At 44.1% G+C, this 17,211-nt stretch overlaps 2 protein-coding genes across 2 annotated transcripts; one reads left to right on the top strand and one right to left on the bottom strand.

Moving 5' to 3' along the window:
- Positions 1 to 2,661: 2,661 nt before the first annotated feature.
- LOC146176606 (uncharacterized) lies at positions 2,662 to 14,860 on the bottom strand. The gene is made up of 5 exons (XM_084582856.1): positions 14,561 to 14,860; positions 11,955 to 12,094; positions 9,780 to 9,911; positions 6,878 to 7,072; positions 2,662 to 3,176 (listed from the first exon to the last, which is right to left on the bottom strand). Exons 1-5 carry the CDS (start codon positions 14,757 to 14,759, stop codon positions 2,796 to 2,798), a joined length of 1,047 nt encoding a protein of 348 aa, XP_084438982.1. The 5' UTR covers positions 14,760 to 14,860; the 3' UTR covers positions 2,662 to 2,795.
- A 97-nt stretch (positions 14,861 to 14,957) lies between these two features.
- On the top strand, positions 14,958 to 17,198 carry LOC146176605 (rRNA-processing protein UTP23 homolog). The gene is made up of 2 exons (XM_084582858.1): positions 14,958 to 15,260; positions 15,825 to 17,198. The coding sequence occupies exons 1-2, from the start codon at positions 15,109 to 15,111 to the stop codon at positions 16,450 to 16,452; spliced, it is 780 nt and encodes a 259-aa protein (XP_084438984.1). The 5' UTR covers positions 14,958 to 15,108; the 3' UTR covers positions 16,453 to 17,198.
- Positions 17,199 to 17,211: the final 13 nt, after the last annotated feature.

Below are 17,211 nucleotides of genomic sequence, written 5' to 3'. Positions count from 1 at the left end.
TGCTAGCTGCATCCACTTGACTCCTGCAAACTTCTTAAACTCATCCGCCCACCTAATTTTCTGCCACCCCCTGCTACGCTTTCCTTCCCTTGGAATCCAGTTTGTTACCCTATGCGACCATCGGTTATCCTCTCTTCGCACTACATGTCCTGCCCATGCCCATTTCTTCTTGATTTCCACTAGAATGTCAGTAACCCACTCTGCACGCTTGCTATCTCTTAATGTTACCCCTACCATTTTCGTTCCATAGCCCTCTGCGTTGTCCTCAACTTAAGTAGAACCCTCTTGGTTAGCCTCCACGTTTCAGCCCCATAGGTGAGTACAGGTAAGATGCAACTGTTGTATACTTTCCTCTTGAGCGATACCGGTAAGCTGCTAGTCATAATCTGCGAGTGCTTGCCAAATGCCCTCCATCCCAATCTCATTCTTGTTATTTCCTTTTCATGGTCTGGATCTGCTGTTACTACCTGTCCCAAAGAGACATATTCGCATACTACTTCCAGTACTTCGCTACCTAATGTAAACTGCTGTTCCTTCCCGAGGCTGTTGAACATTACCTTAGTCTTCTGCATATTGATTTTCAAGCCTACCTTTCTACTTTTCCTGTCTAGGTCATCAATCGTTATTTGCAGTTCATCCCCCGAATTGCTTAGCAAGGCAATGTCATCGGCAAATCGCAGATTACTGATGTATTCTCCATCTACCCTTATCCTTAACTGCTCCCATTCCAAGTCTCTGAATACTTCTTCTAAACAAGCTGTGAATAGTACTGGGGAGATCGTGTCTCCTTGCCTAACACCTTTCTTTATGGGAATTTTGTTACTTTCTTTATGCAGAACTATGGTTGCTGTGCAGCCACTATATATATCTTCCAGCACTTTCACGTACGGCTCGTCTACCCCCCGATTTCGCAATGCCTGCATCACCGCCGAGGTTTCTACTGAGTCAAATGCTTTTTCGTAATCAATGAATGCTATGTATAAGGGCTGGTTATATTCCGAGCATTTTTCTATCACCTGGTTGATGGTATGGATATGACCGATAGTAGAGTACCATTTACGAAAATCTGCTTGATCCTTTGCGTGATTGCGGTCTAAGGTTGTCCTGATTCTATTAGTGATTACCTTAGTAAATATCTTACACGTAACGCGAATAGCATACAGCTCCATTATAAGTAAGCCTGGGTGGTCCGTTATGTATTCCCTATTTGTGAATAACTCTGCATGTGTGAGGCTGGTAGTTGCCGTTCTTCCACCACTTTGAATCACTGATGCGTCTGTATAAGCTATACATATCACGGGACTTATTTAAACCTCTGGAAATGTTGTCGGCTGTGCTTTACGATGGAGCTTCGTAGTCTTGTTAGTCGTAATAGTTGTGTAGGCCCAGGGAGGGAGGTCTATTATTTTTGGCATCTGTGCCGTCACCTTATTGTATACAGCTGCAACAGGCTCAACATACTTTCTCTTTAAACTTCTTGTTTCTTCTCTCTGTTGAATAATTTCCGTCAGAGTGTTCAACTGTGCATATTGCATTTCTATTTATCGTTTCTAGCTCCGCTTACTGTCATTTTGTTCTATGGAACTGAGCTTGGTACACTATCCTAGGTTGAAGTACTGAACGCACAAGATGTCTAGCTATATCAGTTCGGACTCCTCCTTCTCTAGACGCGATTCGTTTGATCATATTTAGCGTAGTCGCTGCTTCTTTTTGTATTATGGAGCCACTGAGTTCCTTTGCCAGACTTATATACGTCTAGCCCAAAGACCCTCATCTCATCCACTTTCTGTAATGTGTGGTTACCAATCTTCAATGTGAAGTTATCTTGCAATTTCTTCCGTTCTTGTTCCCCACATGAATGTAACTGGATTTTTGAGGCGAAATTTCCAGTCCCGCTTCCCGTACGTACCTGTCCAAAGTGTTTAAAGCTTCTTGTAATTGAATTCGGTTCTGCATCTGTAGATGTTCATGTATTGACCACATAAATCAGGAACTCTATATTTGGTCTTTCGCCTAGTTTCCAAGCCAATGGTATAAAAGCTATATTAAATAGTAAAGGGGCTAAGACTGAACCTTGTAGTACTCCTCTGTTTGATTTGTAATTTCCAACTTGTTCTCCACTGAGTCTAATAGAGAATGTCCAGTCTTGAAGAAAGTTATATACAACTTTTGCAACTGCAAAGGAATTCCTGAATCTTCCATGTTCTTAATTATCTTAAAGTGTGGAACGTTGTCATAAGCCTTTTTTTACGTCTATAGCCACCACCGTGCACAGAAGATGGCTATGAGGAGACACCTGTGGAACCTTTTCAGCCAATATTGCCAATCCTGTTTTTGTGCCAAGGTTTGATCTAAATCCAATTTGTCATGGACGATACTTTTTTTCTCTTTAAAGCCAACACGATAAGCATTTGGCGACCATCTTTTCATATAGTTTACAAATTGTAGGCGTTAAGGATATAGGACGCAATGACTGTATGCTGGTTGGAGTTTTTCCGGCTTTCGGAATGAGAATGATTACTGAATGCTTCCATTTTTTTGGAATTTCTCCTTTCCCCATATGTCGTTGATCACAGAATTGATTTTCATAATGCACACAGAATCCATGGGTACTTCTCAGAGAGCTAAATTTATGATTTGAATCCAAGACCTAGGGTGGTGGTGAACTCTTTTATTGCGCCTAAAAACAGGGGACCAGTCAAAGGACCAGCTGCGGTGGCTTAGAGGAGGTCGGCGGGAATCCCTTGGGATGCCGCGGCCTCCACCGTGCGCTCAGGATCGAAATGCCGCTGCTACTAAGCCGATGTGTGTGGGATGCTTCTAACTTCAATGATTTGGGCAATATTGCCATAATTTATAAAGTCAGCTTCTGCTACTATGACCGGCTGCTCACCAAGAGTGAATTTTGAGCGCCTAGGAAGACTAGGGTTGTGACACTTTTCTCGACTTGCTGACTGTCTTGTTGACTGAACTTTCGAGGCTTGCTCTTGCTTCACTACAGCAGTACAGGAGGCCTTCAGTCTCAGCAAGAAAGCATGTGCATCAGTGCTCGTATTCACTTCTTTCAACCTATCGATGACTGCATCCAGCAGCTTTGCATAGCCAGCACTGCCTTCGGCGAGCTTCAATACACGTCGTAGCTCTTTTTCCATCACATGATACTTTTCTTCCATGTCCTGCAATAGACGTTTAAATCCAATCACAACACTGAAATCGTGTCTGCAATTGCACTATGCATAAGTATATTTGATTTAAGGAGATCCACAGTGCATGCATCACAAAAAATTAAATGGCAAAATGTGCAACCGGGTTTTGATAGAGGCGAAATAAAGTGGGTGTCAGCGCACGTTAAGATCCCCAGGTGGTTGAAATTACTTCGTAGCCCTCCACTACGGCTCCCACTTCTCTCTTTCCACTTTCACTCCCACCTTCCTCCCTTCCCTTACAGCGCAGTGCAGCTGTCCATAGAAACAAGTGTGACAGGTACTGCGCCTTTCCCTTCCTGTGAACCAATGATTATTATTATTTATTATTAAATGTGCAAGAAAATCAGTGCTACTCCTTTCCCAATCATGGACCCCTGCGCCAATATTGTGGACAAGAAGGGCTGGCTCCATTAACATCTATTACTACTATAAAGTCTCGCATTTACTAACTGGCCTGCGAATCCAGCCTTTTAGTTTAGCGTTACTTTCCCAGAAAGTAATTTCATTTTGAGCCTCAGCAGTCCAATTTTACATATTATAGCAGCCGATAAGCATATGTTATAAACATACTTATACACCAGGAAAAGGTGTATCAGTGGTCACTCCATTACCTGGCATGTATATCTAATAGTGGATAGTAATCCCATTAACAATAAGAAGTACCAACTAACCCCAATCATCTTTCTCAGGCTGTGTATTTTGCCGCAAAATGAATTACTATCGCGACATTGCTAAAAGCCCCATTTCATTGGAAATTCGGCGCTTTCGGTGTTGTGATCGAAAGGTCACAGGAACGGTTCTGGCGTGACATGGCCGGGTAAAGACTTATCAATGGGTTGGGTGACATCACGTGACAAGAGCTGTCAATTTTGACCTTTCCTTTGAGATGAGTTGATGAGATGGGAAGCTGAATCTTCCAGGACTCTTGGGCAATGTATAGGGCATGCTACTCCAAGGCCATGCAGGCACGCCTGTACAGCTTGATTAAAAGTCTGGATTTACAGAGAGCTGTGCTGGGTGGTCCGTCATATAATTAAGTAGTATATGACTATGTACCAGTGAATATGCACAAGATAATAAAAGCACAAATTAAGGGATCAGAGACGAAGCATGTACCAAAGTGGATATATGTGAACGAGGATCCGCAAGAGAAACTGCTAACAGGAGCCATTAGCGCTATTGCATCATACGTCGAAGCAACGCTTGGATTTGTTGAGCGTTACACCTTTTTTTCCGAGCTTTTCCAATGTTTTCTTACGATGCTGGTCATGTTCTGCTTTTGTGCTCCCAAGAATTGAAAAGTCATCCATCAAACTGATAACTCTTGGAATTTCTGCTAAGACTCCGAACATCTTTCTGGATGTCCAAAAACAATGCTGAACCCTTTCTCACTGCGTGGGAATTTTATCTGCAACGGCAAAATCTTATTATCTTAAAAATCTTGTCAGTGTGCTGAAACAACAAGAGTTGTCCCATGTAATATTGTAGCGAGAGCTGCATTGGCCACAGTCTTGCCATTTCGCCATGCCAGTCCGAAGAGCGAAGAAATAAGAAGATAAAGAAAAAGAAGAACAAGAGGACAGATAACTCTGTAGTTGGTAGAGGCGAACGACAACAGCGAGTTGCTAAGACAGTAGGTTCGTTTGAACGTTGTGACGACGGTGCGCCCCGGAGTTCGACATAGAGACGATGATATACCATTAGAAGTCTTCTACACCCAAATGAGAATGGTCGTCAATGATGAGAGGCAAGGGGTGCTCGTACGTGAAGTGATTCCCCTATGGCATAAATAAAGCTGAAACCACAGAGTAAGCTACTATGTGCAAAAGCCATGTCTTTACTTTCAAACTGAACCTAAGCGTAGCCATGCAGATTGCTCTCGCATAACTCCAGGTTTAACCACAAGCTAAGCCACAGCTAATTTTTACTCACACTGTGCTTATGTTGGGAGTAGCTATGCAAAATATTCCTTTAGATTGCTTCTTCCTCGAGTCCAACAGTACGCTTTGATCTCCAGTTATGTGCCTTTATTGCTGAAATGTGAAATCACACGGACGAGCCACATCACTAGCTCTGAACATCCCTTAGTTATGCGACTGTAAACAGTATGAATTGAGATGATTAGATTTATGCAGTCTACATAGCAAATACCTCAGGGCATCAAGCAAACTGGGCTTGGCAGAGCAGCTACTCCATCTTCAACTACATTCGTCAACCACATATGAGCGTCTCTCATAGCGTGAGCTGCTTTGGGATGTTAAACACCATAAACCAAACCAAACCAAACCAACCACATGTGCCTTCCTGCAGGACAGCGCTGTGTCACACCTATTCATGATGTGTTCAACTGCACCCGGTGGCTTGTTCAAAGTCAGTGTGGAATAGCTTCACGGTGCTCTCTGAAAGCTAATACCAGTTTAAAGTTTTCTTGACAAATGTGCCGACATTGATCTGTGAGCAGATGCTTGAAAAGGACGGCAATAAGCCCTACTAAGCTTTTTCTGCTGTGTCCCCCTTATAGTTATAACTTGTTCAGCAGGTTGTTTTCTGGCCTGTCTTCACCGTTTGTAGCTTCTACCGCAGTGAGTGCCCGACTGCAGTATTTAACTAACATGTTAAAAACAGGAATCCCCCTTGAGAGCCCATACTTTACAAGTTAATGGCTCCCCCAATGCACTGATTAGGCCAGAGACATGTAGGTGGCCTTGCATTCATTGACTGGCACAGTGAAAAGCTATATGTTGCACAGAACAGAGGGCGTTGTCCGTGATGATAACAACATTATTCTCACATTGCACACTGTTTCACAGTCACACACAGTTGAAATCCCAAGGTACAACATTACTTTATAGGAAGACAGTGTTGATGACGTCAATCTCTGCTTCGTAGTGGTCAGTGATTGCACCCCCTGAGCCAAGTCCTGGATTCTATGGAATGAACCTTTCCAGAGCTTCTGAGGAGCATGCGCTAGATTAAAATTACACCACAAATGTGCCGACTATATTATGTACTAAATAAAGTTCTTTACAATAATAAAAGAAACATTAGTAAGGCAATTAGTCATCCTGCTGGCAGTGTTGAGGTATATTACATCAAAGCCAGGAAGTAAAAGAAGAAAAAAAAAAACTACTGCAGTGTTTTATTATCCACTATGTCCTCATTGTTTTAAAAGCACCTTCACCTGCCTTGTAAGTGCACAGGTAAAAAATCAAAACATTAGCAACAAGATTTTTCTTCGGGCCTTGGAGAAAACGAGAAACACTGTCCAGATAAAGGTTGTCTTGTTGTCTCAATGCTGCCTGGACATTGTTTGCAAGGACCACATTGCTACGGTGAGATACATAGCTTTGAGCATTAGGAGGCTCCTTCAAAGCTATGGTGGCTCATTCACTTGTTTAGCTGGAGAACCCAAGATTGCAAAATTGGATCCCTGCTATGGTATCTGCACTTTGGTGGAAGCGTAATGAGAAAAACCTCGCGTGCTTGCTACAAAAAAAGACCCCAGGTAGCTGAAATGAATCTCGGGCCCTCCAAGGGCACTGCTCACTTTCTGAGAGTAGGTTCATGATGTTAGTTCGCACATACTGCACCACAACCTTTTTTTTAAACCTGACCACTGAAGTAAACATGTTTCCAAGTGCCAGGCCTCCGCCACAGTGATGGACGCTTACTTTTGCTGTCAGCCGAGGACGAATGACTCCTGAAAAGTCATGCTCTGTGTGCAGCGACCTTCTAGTCATTGAGAAGAAAATCATCCTTTCCGTTCGTAGCTCCTGTTCCGATAAAAGTGCATCGGACAGCTTTGCCAACTGGGCCGTCCTTAGGCGCCGAATCTTGTGTTCTGAAGCTCCGTCTGCAGCCTCAACCTGCAAGAAACATGCATTTTTTTTTTTTTATATGTTAGCTCTTGCTAGATTCTTCCTGAGACCTGCGTTATCACCTGTAGTGCACCTGCCGCAGCATACAGTAACAAAGTGCAGAGAGGGAAACCCTTTCTACAGTTAGGGGGAAGTGGGATGAAAGAAGGAAAGAGGACGGGATATGGTGGATGCCGCAGTGGCTTGGGTGGTTATGATGACGGCAGAGGAATGCGTAACCAGTGGATAATTGCCACGGGAATAACCCAGGTGGAAGCTACAGCGAAAGGAGGTTACGGCAAGATCAGAGGACAAGCTAACCAGCTCATCTAAACAATTCACTCCAAAGTATCACTGCAATCATGGGCAAGTACAGATTTAAAGTTCTTTGATGTCACACCACAGCTAAATCTTAAATATTTGTCCTGTGTTGTTGTAAGTGTCCTGTGATCTTGTGGATGACAAAAATCATCGAAGCAACACCACTGTGCAAGCGTGAGTGGTGCTTGCATATAAAACTAGCTTGCTTTTAGCCCAGCTTGATTTGTAGCTCCTAATGTAAGCATGCCAAAACAGATAAGGAAACCTGCAGATCATTTACGTGTGTGGCCCATAATTTCTCAGTCCACCTTCAGGTGCGAGCAAATACTATAACACTCTTCAAATAGGTTGCCACGAGGTCAACATGAACATTGAACTGCCATCACCTAAGCAGTAAGTGGGCTTTAAGTGAGATGGTTTCCAAACAATGTATCCCACCACTGTAGGCTTCACATTTAAGGGTATATTGTGGGCACATTGACTTTGGGACATATCACCCGATTATTGACAAATAAGGAGGCCAAATTTCCCCAAAACAAGGAAAAGAATTCCTCATTCGATAGGAGCAAAAATAAAATAAAGGCACTGCCACCTCATGCCATTTTCTCAAACTACATAGAGTGGACTTTTCTTGCGAGCGCTGGCGTCCCTGTGTCCTTGAAAAAATCATGAGCAGCCTCTGGCAGGCTTAGTTGGCAGGTGAATAGCCCGGCCTCGGATTGGTCAGTCGGTTGTGTGAGTTGACGAGACCACATGCCACGCTCAAGTTGGAAAGAGCTACCAGCTCTGGCAGCTCCTTTCATATGGAAGGATGAGATGAGAATAAAGCATATCGGGACCCTTCCACCCCAAAACAGACAAGCTACTCCTAGGCAGTATGCATACATGCAGCAGCAGGGAAAGGGTAATAGGCGCCACCGAGGAAAAGAGCAAGCAGAGGGCGCTGCAGCCGCACTGATACACCAATGTCTACTTGGCATGCACACAAAAACAGAGTGAATTGGCACTGCATGCCACTTTTGTCAGTCCCTTCACACTGTGGAGAGGAAACTAGGTCAGCTAGGTTACTGGCACTGCTGAACGATAAATGATTCAGAAATGAACATTAACACCTCTGTCACTTTTTTCAAGAATGATCACATAATGGTGTAGCATGCTGTAGAAGAGTAATGCTCACACATATAGGTCACATGAAACTCAACAATCATCTGCAAATTGTTTTGTCACAACTTTCTGAGGCTAGTCCATGCCAGCCACATTTTGCAAGCATGCACTCACCATCACAACCAATGTATTGAATGAATGGGGAAAAAATATTTCACAGTTAACACCAAGCTGCTCGGCAATAAATCTGTGCTGTACTGTTAAGGTGATACCAACAGAGCTACAGGAAAGGCAGATAACTTAATTTTGTTACGCGCAAAAACTTTGTGAAGTCATCCCGTGTTTGTGAATCCTGTGATAGATGTGTGGGGTTGGAAGTCTCCACGTTTGACGCTGGTGACTTGGTAGTTTTGGTACACTGATCACGGGTCAATGGTGCATGTTGAAGCAACAACAAGGGTGTCACCAACAACTAAGCTCAAACATCTCCGGAAGCCGTATGAACCACCACCCGGAGACTTGACACGAATGATCGACAGCACGGCTTGGACTAACGCCAGTGCCATAAAGCGTTAGGTGTTGGGTCCGTGACCATGCACACCATGTCTGTGGTGTCTGTGGTGGCTGATGATAGCTGGTGCGCAGTTTGACTTCAGTGCTTTTTACGCCTGCGCCTGATTGCCACGTAGACAGCTCGTGAAGGGAGCTTTTAAGAGCTGTACTGTGCAGGACAACTTCAATAAATGCCTAAAAGGAGCATTTCTTATTACACAATGAGGAGGTGTACAAAAAATATTCAAAATTTCAAATATGAATTGAATACTGTATGTGTGTTCAAGTTCAGTAGAAAAAAAAGTTTTAGAAAAAGATGAATGGGCAAATCATGTTACCCTTATTTTTTTCAGGTCAGCGTATGGTGTTTGTGGCGACACATTACTCTACTCAGCACTATACAGGAGAAAAAAAAAGTAACAACAGAAAAATAAGCAGTGAAACATATACTCCCAGTTAGACAGCATAACAGTGTTCAACCTGCAATGTGATCACATAGAAAGAGGATCATGAAATGCAACTCATGAACTGATATACAACTGGCAGCTAAGAATAACCGGATGTCAATGCTTAGGTGAAATGAAAATGGACGTCCTCTACTTGCACGATTAATGTGATAGGTAAAACCTCATATTTAAGGAACCAGCAGAAAAGCCCCAATTATTTGATCCACTAGTACACACTAATAGATTACCTACAATTAAGTTTTACTAGTTTACAGGCAGCATGTACTACTTACCTTGAAATCTGGAAATGCCTCAATGATCTTGATATGCATAGTTGCTGTACAGCCCCTTTTTTTCGTGCCCTGCAACTTCCTTTTCTTCTTATTGGGGGAGTCGCCAATCGACTCTTGACTGCAATCTACACTCTGGAACAAAATGCAAACACAGTTCAAGCCCTTCTCTAAAATGCGAGAGTATTCATCCAGCGTTGAGACTAGCTTGACGGGTTGCATTTTAAGGCGAAGGCCTTTAATGCTTCATCGTTGTCGACAGAATGTTGTCAGCAAAGGTGTCATGCTTTCGAGAGCGAGAGTTAAAATAAATTAATAAACCTTGCCTCCACCGGGATTCGAACCTCCATCCCTCTAGCTAACAGTAATTACTTCTTGTTTTTTTCATTTTAGGCTGTTAGAAATCTGTACTGACCAATACATTAGCATTTATTTATCAGAGAAAGGGCCTGTGACTGTGAAATAATGGCTATCATCTTTGTTATGAGCGTATTCAGCCTTGCAAGCACTTCTGAATGTTAGCGCCTCTGCCGGCACGCTCCTTTTCTGAGTGTTTGGCATCCCTTTCTTACTTTGTGCACACTGCTGTGCAAAAAGGCAATAAAAGCGCCTTTTGGGATGCTTAAAAAATCGACACACTTCCTTATGTCACTGTACCCTCTCAGGACAAGAACCAGAAAGTGGCTGGTGAAAGTTATTTCTCACTTTTTATCTTTTGCGCTGCGCAACAGCCCGATAGCGTACCTGTGAGACGCAAGTGCTGAGAAGCTTGCACAGAAAAATATTTTGGACATGCCTTCCAAACTGACGTTGCAAACAGTCTAGTCACATGCAGCAGAACACCTCAAAAATAGAGCGGTCGGCCAAGTAGCGAGTACCCAGAGCCTGTTGCAATGAAGGCTAAACCGTATTTGCTACTGGAAGCTTACATTAGGTATGGCGGCTGCAACCACTGGCCGGAGCATGTCAACACACCAAACTCAAAGCGCTGCCACCGTGAAGGATGCACAGCAAAGTGTCGGACTTGCTGCCAAAAGCGCAAAATTTTTTTGTGCGTGCCTGCTCACAGCAATTGCTTTTACATTTTTCACAATAAGTATACTTTGAAGTGATTGATTTAATTAAGAACTCCAGCAATAATTAGTTAACCATCTGTTGTGCACGATATCTCGCTCAGGACACTATCGTACTTTCTGCTAGTAGCATGCCTTACTTTTTCTCTATTGAGATGCCCTGTCCCCTGCAAAAGATAATGAAAAAATGAAAATTTTCGTTCAGCTTCTTCAGGACAGGTCATTTGAAGCGCGGAGAACGAAAAATAGCTGTCAGATATTTTTTGTATTGAAAAGATTTTTTTCGCGCCTGAAGGGGATATACATGAAGCTGACTGTATGGATGGTTTTATGGGAAACTTTTAAGGGAACAGTTATATGTGCAGAATAAATTCTTTTTAACTTTCTTTGTTGTAACATAAGAAGAGAGGATGGGGACTGACTTTCCTGTGGAAGATTTCCCACTTGGAAGGATAGAGAAGGTAATCGCTGCATGCTGGCACCGGGCCACATCTAAGCTGGCAACTTACTCAGGCAAACACATTATGTGTACTGTTATGTGTACTTGGTGATGATGACAATTCTCACTGAAACAGCATTCGGATGATATGAAGGCATTCTTACATTAGCTTACATCAACGCTACAACCTACTGGCCTTTAAACAGTCAGATATGGCTGAACGGATGACTGGAAATGTAGATATTGCTGCTCCTGACAAGCAAGCAAAATGTGAACCTGTCTCCCAAACAACCACACATGGAATGTTCCCTTTGTAAAAGGCTGTTGTTTGCTGACCATTGTATATCACCCCTTTATTTCTGCAACAATAGGAGAGTTAGGTTGCTCTGTAGAAACTGTTTGTGTTACATTCTGCATGTACTACTCGAGACACGAGCCGTTTCTTTTCTTTTTGAAGTTGTACCTGACTGTTGCAGCTACACTTACTCTGAAGCAGAAAGCTTTCATGCTTTCCTAAAATTGTAAGAACACCAGAATCTGTCTTCTAAACAATGTAAAATGTATTCATGGTGCCGTTTCCACCTGCTTAATGACTCCACAGTTCCACATACACACTTCAAATGTGGGTTTAGAAACTAGCGAAAATATTGCAGAGTGAAAAGTCACCATTGCAGCAGCTCTTTTCTCTTCTATCCTGTGCTGGTCTTTTCCAAGAAAGCATCCTTTCCGAACCCTTGAGATCAGCCGGAACGGAATATCAAGACGCAACGGCAGAGCTCCATAGTCCACGGAGAAACGGGGTCGAGCTGCAATGAATGTCACATGCCGAGTAGGAAGAGGGCTAGTAATGGACAAAGACCCTAACCAAATAGCCAGCGATTTTTATGTACTCCACAAGAACCCCATCAAGATTGATCATATATAAATACATATGACAATGGCCTGGGCAAACCATTACTTTTAGAGGTCGGCACTGGGTAGCTTTGAATGTTGGCTTATTGCCATTGCTTTTATGCAACACTAGGTGTGTGGCGAAGAACACTGAACTTTTGGCCATGTTGTGCCAGGAACTCTATCCGAGGTTGACAAATAGCACCGCCTTTTTCACAAGCAATCTGGTTTCACAACCTTGGAGGGTACTCAAAGAGATGTCTTGCCCATCATCGGGGGTTCATGAATGAATACTCCAGTTTGCTGGATATTTTTCTTGTCTTTAAACTTGAACGTCCAATGTCACTTTGCATAGCTGCATTATTGCAATACCTGTCTATGACACCTGACCAGAATACAGCCAACCACTGATGGTCAGTACTCTAGTCAATTGCTAATGGCTGATGAGAAGGAAACAATTGCGTAGCTAAACGCAGGTCCTGTTATGTGGACAAGGTTCCATAGGTTACGGACTAGAACTAATTGGTGACATTCCTGCAGGTGCCAAGGTCGAAGGATGCACTGTGCTCTGAGTGATGACTGGCCGACCTTTAGCATTTTGTAACTTTAGCATGCTGGCCTTGGTGCATATGTTTATGCCTACGCCCTTGTATGATGCGTCAACTATCAGTGGATCCCCATTTAAGGTTATGGAACGGCTGCACAGTCCCGTATTCTGCGAACTGAACAACCATACATTTTTGTGAGTAGAACTAGAAGCCAAGGCTCTTGAGCTCTGCGGTAAAAATGTTGAGCATATTCACACTGCAGCACGCTAGTGGTCATGAGTGCTGTATTGCTGGGTATACACTGTGCTGCTGCTGCGCTTCGGTAGGTGAACCACCCTGCCATTTTTATTAGCCCTCAAGTATATCTCCGCCATTAAAATGCTGGTAAACAGCTTAGCCAGTGCACCTCTGATCTCGGGCCGAGCAGTTCGAGTGTATGGGCTGGTATGCCATTAGGTTCAGTGGCCGTGCGTGCCCTGCTGTGGCCTGATGCATGGTCGATACCTAGTGATGTTACTACCTGTGCTTTTTCCAGTTGGCATTTGCACCATGCTTGGGGCAGAATCCACACGTGCGTCCGATCTAACATGTAAGATGACGGCTCATAGAGACCTGACAAGCAATCGTTGAAATGCTGTCTCAGGTCTGCGATGTGCTGTCCTGTATCAGCGTCAACCACTCCTACTGCTTTTCACTGTCCCTGTCCGGCGAGCTGACATACCAGCAGAATTTCTGGGCCACTGACTTGCCATCTGCATGCGTGGTTTTAATTTGTTCCAGAGTTTCAGCGGCTTTGACTTCACCAGTGACTGGCCGTCATGCTTGCCTTGCAGGTACATTGCTCAATGCCCTGGAATGGACACGGTTTGCTTTGTGGCATCAGCAGCACACATGCTATGCTTCTTATAAACCTGCTCGCCCCACAGTGGCTTTTTGCTGGGTTGTCTGTGGCCATTATTGCAGAGCACAAATGTGCACACTACAGAGTGTAAGGATTCAATGTATACCCTACGCAGTGGAATTCCACAGCCGTTGGCTTTCTTCAAACCCCTTTGCAATGACATCCATGTGCTGTTCCAGCAAGCAGCAAGCCTGTTCATTCAAAGCCTAGCTTTCTGGTTTTGTCTGCAGCTGAGTGATGACTGCTGGCAATTATGGTCGCTGCCAAGACTGTGCAATGACTCTTCATCTATGAAAAGGCGCTGTAAAGGCTCGGGTCTAGATTTGCAATGAGCTATTCCACCACTCATAAGAGGTCATCATAAGTGTCAGCCATCCAATTTGGGAAGGTGCCCTTAAGGATGATCACTCCATCATTTGCCGACCGGTGGATGTCGTTGAAGGTTGTTCTCGGCTCACGTGTTCGGGAGGTGGTGGGTTCGGCTCTTGCTTTCGGCCACCGGTTTTCTCCACTGTGTTTTCACCGGTTTCATTGCCAGGCCTGGTGCTCGACTTCCCAGGGTCATGGTTTGAGAAAACTTGCGCCTTCAAATCCCATCACCAGGCGACGAAAAAGACAAAGAATATTGCTTAGCCCACTGACCCAGAAAACCTACAGGTAGTCAACTATATCTTCCACGTGATCACTGCACTCTTGCCACTGTCATAACACATCACCGTTCACATCTCCACCTCTGCGGCTGTCGCCTGGCCTGTCCTTATTTGCCTAAGCACAACGACGATGATTTATTGACTATTCCTTGAGGCAATATCATGTTTTCTCAACTTAACACACGGCCACGTTGCCTTGTCTGTCCATTTCCCCGCGCCGTTTTGTGATCTTGACCACATAGAGCTCAAATTAAACTCAAGAATACAAAGTGAAAAGCTTACATTCCTCCTTTGAATTTTCTTGCCCGTGGTGCTTTGAACACTGAGTCACGAACGATACACCCAAAGTTGAAAGCTCGAGTTCCATGGACACGAGCATAGCATCACTTTCTATGTTTCCTGTCCACACTTCTCCATCTTTTCGCAAGTTCTTGGCGTACTTTTTTAACACATCTTCCTCCTCTTGGTCTAATGCGGACATTGTTATGCGAGTGTGTGATTTTTGCGGCGCGACTCACGCGACTCACGTATCAAAACAAACGCACGCGCCAGTCTCCTTTATGCGATACGTAGATTGGTGAACAAAATACTTAGTTCAGTCTTTTAGAACAAATATTAGGCAGTTAAATGCTCAAAAGTAAAGGTTTTAATTAGTAATAATGTTTGAAAGATATTTGTTTTATTAGAGAACTTCAAATATCTAGCCATGTATTGAACGTCGATATAGTGTAGACAAGCTAACAGGGACGTTATTTTCACGCATTGTTTTCGTGCGTGGCTGCTTGCACGCGTTTTGTTGACTGTGTACGTAGCAGACGCTAAAATTTAGAATGAGGATAAACCGCTACAAGCGGGTACAAAGGCGGCTCAGCTTTTACAAGAATGCCTTCGGTTTTCGTCCTCCTTACCAAATCCTCGTAGACGGCACGTTCTGTGCGGCAGCGCTCAAATACAAAGTGAACATCCGTGATCAAATGCCGAGGTGAGTCGAATTTGCTTTCTGGTGGTCATTGTTGGAGTTCCTACCTGTCTCGCAACGCGTGTTATCGTGTGTAGCCTCACATACTGGTGTGAATCTTTACATTACTTGAATTGACGCATCCCCACTGCGCGTGCGTCGAGAATCAGTGCCGGAATATTTTCACAGCGAAAATCAAAGCTATTCATAAATTCAGAGGCTTTATATATATATATATATATATATATATATATATATATATATATATATATATATATATTTGTAAAAAGGGTTTATTCCCTCTCCTTCTTTATAACGAAATGCTGTATATGCGACCACGCCGGCGGTAAACCAACTCGCAGTAGTTGGTCGTAACGGATAACTCGATCGCACGCTTATGTGCTAGTTAATGGGAATGTAGGAACGGGCGATCACAGCATCACTGTCCGAGCTGAATCTGAAAAAAAGAAAAAAAAAAGTAGAAGTAGTTTGTTTCCTAAGGTTTGCCACATTCGAACGTGCCGCTCATGCGAATTAGCAGCGCTGCGATTGCTCCGTAATAAGTAAACCGTACTTCCACCGTCGCAGGTACCTCGGCGACGAAGTCAAACTTTGCACCACGGTATGCGCCGTCGTAGAGACCGAGAGCCTCGGCCCAAAGCTGTACGGCGCCACGCTGGTCATCAAGCAGTTTCCCGTCCGTAGGTGCGGCCACGAGAAGCAGCCCATCACGGCCGCCAACTGTTTCCACAGCATGGTACGCAAGCGAAACCCCGACCACTATATGGTGGCTACGCAAGACCACGACCTCAGCGAGCGGCTGCGCGCACTAGTGGGCGTGCCATTACTCTACCTCTTCAATGCTATCACATTAGAGAAGCCCTCGGAGAAGAGCGAACGGAAGGGCATGGAAGCGCTGAAAGCACAGTCGCAGGCCCCCGAACGCCAGCTGGAGGTCGTCGAGCAACTCAAGCGGAAGGAGAACCTCGTGCAGGACTCGCTGGTCAAAAGGAAGCGGCGGAAACCAGCTGGACCCAACCCACTGTCGTGCAAGAAGCCGAAGAAGGCCACGAAGAGGCCTACAGAAACTAATCAGAAGAGGCCTACAGAAACCGAACAGGCTAGCGCCGAATGCGGAAGGAAACGGAAGAGGCATAAGCGCATTAGGTTGGCCAAGCATGTTGTGTCTGAACTTTCCAAGCCTTCTGCAGATTAAAGTGCAAATTCTGTGCAAAACTGTGTTGCTTAATATCACCGGGAAGTACAGCTGGCATAATCACCGTCTGATGCATTACCCTTTGTCAAGGTTTTCTCTATACTTATCAGCACTTCATAACGAGTTCCCGAGAGAAAGAAAACTGCTCAAGAGTTTTAGCCATATTTGCTTTTACACTGCATTTGGAAAGACAATTCCTGAAAATGCACCGAAATCTTTGAGTATTTGAACACCACGGTTGTGTATGCTGTACATTGACACATGGAGCACAATTCCAACACTGAGCAAGGAGACTTTGTGACACACTGTTCAAGGTGGAAGGGTGGAACAGGCGCTTTTAATCAGTTGGGGACTTGTTCTAGCAGCAAGTGGTATCTAACTGCCATGAATTTTCACCTTGAGCAGCTACTTTAAACTAATGTAAAGTGATGCGGTTCAACAGACATCCTTGCGTTGCTTAACCCGGCACAAGTAGAATCGAAATACAAAGATCACGAACAATTATTGCCATTATCTGCGTGAGCAGTGTTAAAATATCCGTACTCGAGCTTTTGAATTTCGCATGAAGCATGTGTTAACCACCAAGCCAATTCAAACACAAGCACATCTCTCCTTCGTTGACCCATTTCACAGAAATATGAGCCTTTCCAGTTGCTTACTAGAGCTGGTTGCAAAACTTCTATTCTGTGGTGGAAACAACAGTTAATTCTGGCCCAATAAATACCAAAGCCAACTAGTTGTGAATCGTGTGTTACCGAA

The sequence above is a fragment of the Amblyomma maculatum genome, chromosome 10, assembly GCF_055883805.1.
Source record: "Amblyomma maculatum isolate TAMU_Amacu chromosome 10, ASM5588380v1, whole genome shotgun sequence".
In the NCBI taxonomy this organism is placed as follows: Eukaryota; Metazoa; Arthropoda; class Arachnida; order Ixodida; family Ixodidae; genus Amblyomma; species Amblyomma maculatum.
Note: the sequence above shows the minus strand (reverse complement) of the source record. Positions and strands in the feature narration are given on the sequence as shown.

Coding starts and splice junctions, on each gene's coding strand:
- LOC146176605 (XM_084582858.1), top strand. CDS start 15,109: ATGAGGATAAACCGCTACAAGCGGGTACAAAGGCGGCTCAGCTTTTAC. Junction 15,261..15,824: donor ATCCGTGATCAAATGCCGAG/GTGAGTCGAATT, acceptor CCACCGTCGCAG/GTACCTCGGCGACGAAGTCA.
- LOC146176606 (XM_084582856.1), bottom strand. CDS start 14,759: ATGTCCGCATTAGACCAAGAGGAGGAAGATGTGTTAAAAAAGTACGCC. Junction 9,912..11,954: donor AGAAAAGAGCTGCTGCAATG/GTGACTTTTCAC, acceptor ATTTTGTTCCAG/AGTGTAGATTGCAGTCAAGA. Junction 7,073..9,779: donor AGGCATTTCCAGATTTCAAG/GTAAGTAGTACA, acceptor TGTTTCTTGCAG/GTTGAGGCTGCAGACGGAGC.